This window comes from Micropterus dolomieu, linkage group LG22 (genome assembly GCF_021292245.1).
Source record: "Micropterus dolomieu isolate WLL.071019.BEF.003 ecotype Adirondacks linkage group LG22, ASM2129224v1, whole genome shotgun sequence".
Lineage (NCBI taxonomy): Eukaryota > Metazoa > Chordata > Actinopteri > Centrarchiformes > Centrarchidae > Micropterus > Micropterus dolomieu.
In genome coordinates this window covers 29,150,115-29,151,495 of record NC_060171.1, presented here as the reverse complement: position 1 = coordinate 29,151,495, position 1,381 = coordinate 29,150,115, and the positions used below count along the sequence as shown (strand labels likewise).

General features: G+C 35.0%; 1 protein-coding gene across 1 annotated transcript in view; it reads right to left on the bottom strand.

Annotated features, from left to right (window-relative positions):
* The window catches only part of LOC123962236 (myosin heavy chain, fast skeletal muscle-like), a 10,016-nt gene extending 9,790 nt beyond the window's left edge, over positions 1 to 226 (bottom strand). The window contains exon 1 of the mRNA XM_046038266.1: positions 6 to 226. Within this exon, the coding sequence (XP_045894222.1) occupies positions 6 to 226 (221 nt within the window). The remainder of the gene's footprint in view (positions 1 to 5) is intronic.
* Between the last annotated feature and the right edge of the window lie 1,155 nt (positions 227 to 1,381).

Sequence of the window (1,381 nt, the reverse complement as noted above, 5' to 3'; positions counted from 1 at the left end):
ATGACTTCATGATACTAACCTCCTGAGTGTCCAGGACTTTGACGGTGACTTTGTTACCATCTTTCTTGATGATTGTTCCCTTCAAGTACAGCTCCTTGGCATCGGCCACGTAGCAGGCAGACTTGGCATCAAAAGGTTTGCTCTGAGCCTCGATTCTCTCCTTCTCTGGCTTACGGAGGTAAATGGCAGCTTTGCCATAAACGGCCATCTCTGCGTCCGTACTCATGGTTGCAGTTTATTTCTGTGAGTTCATTATAAATAAGTTTAATCTTATTTATCTTTTTAAAACTAATATCTTTAAGCCACGTGACTGAGCAGCCCAGAATAACTGAGGTCAACTAAATAATTAACATCCCCATCAAATTCCAGAAGTGACTTCAACTTAGGTCCTTCAGTATTTATTTCTAGAATGAGTTGATAGTGTAAAGATTAACACTAATCCCAGTTATGACAGAAATGGATGAACAAAAACTTTACAGCTATATTAAATGTTTCACATATGACATATACAAGTTAAAGATAGATAAAAATATTCATGAGTTCATCATCACAAGTGACTTCACCTTAGGTCATTCAAAAAAAACTGTAGACTGATTTACTACTAATCTCAGTTTTGACAAAATTGAATTAACAAAAACTTGGCAGCTGAATGAAATGTTTCAAATAAGATGCAAATTAAAGATAGTTGAAAGATATTCATACCTGACACTTTCTCTGTCAAAAGTCTGTTATATTCCACAATCCTGTTGAAAACACAACATCTTTTCAGTTATTGGTAAAGGTTTTAGAGCAAAAATTTGTTAAACAAATATTTATATAGTTTTATATATATATATATATACTTAAACAAATTTCTCATATAAAGAATACATTCAATTCAGTTTATTAGTGGAAAGCCCCTTGAGATGCAGCATCTTGTTTCCAAGGGGGTCCAAAAACACAAATACATAGTACGAGACAAAACATAACTAGTATGCAATGAATACACAAAACATAAATACACGATAACAGTTGGCTCAGTCAGCACATGAGATGATCTTAAGCAAATAGAAGAAAAGCTTACCAGAAGCAGTCGCCTAAGGTCTTCTACCACACACTGCTCTGTCCTCTTTGACTTCTTATATTGAATATGGTTTGCTTACGAAGCAAAAGCTAAATATGGGACATAAGCCAAATGTGGTGTGAATAGCAGACATCCATTGAAACGAGTTGCTAGTACATAAATCCTATGGTTTGGATTTCAGACTGTAAGGCTAGTTCCTCTTTTACCTTGCTAAATTAAATTGCACTTTCTTTTTCTAGATAAATGTGTCTTTCATTACATGACAAGCCAAGGCATCATATCAACGTAACAGAAGGAGAGGGGTGCGTAGAAAGCAAA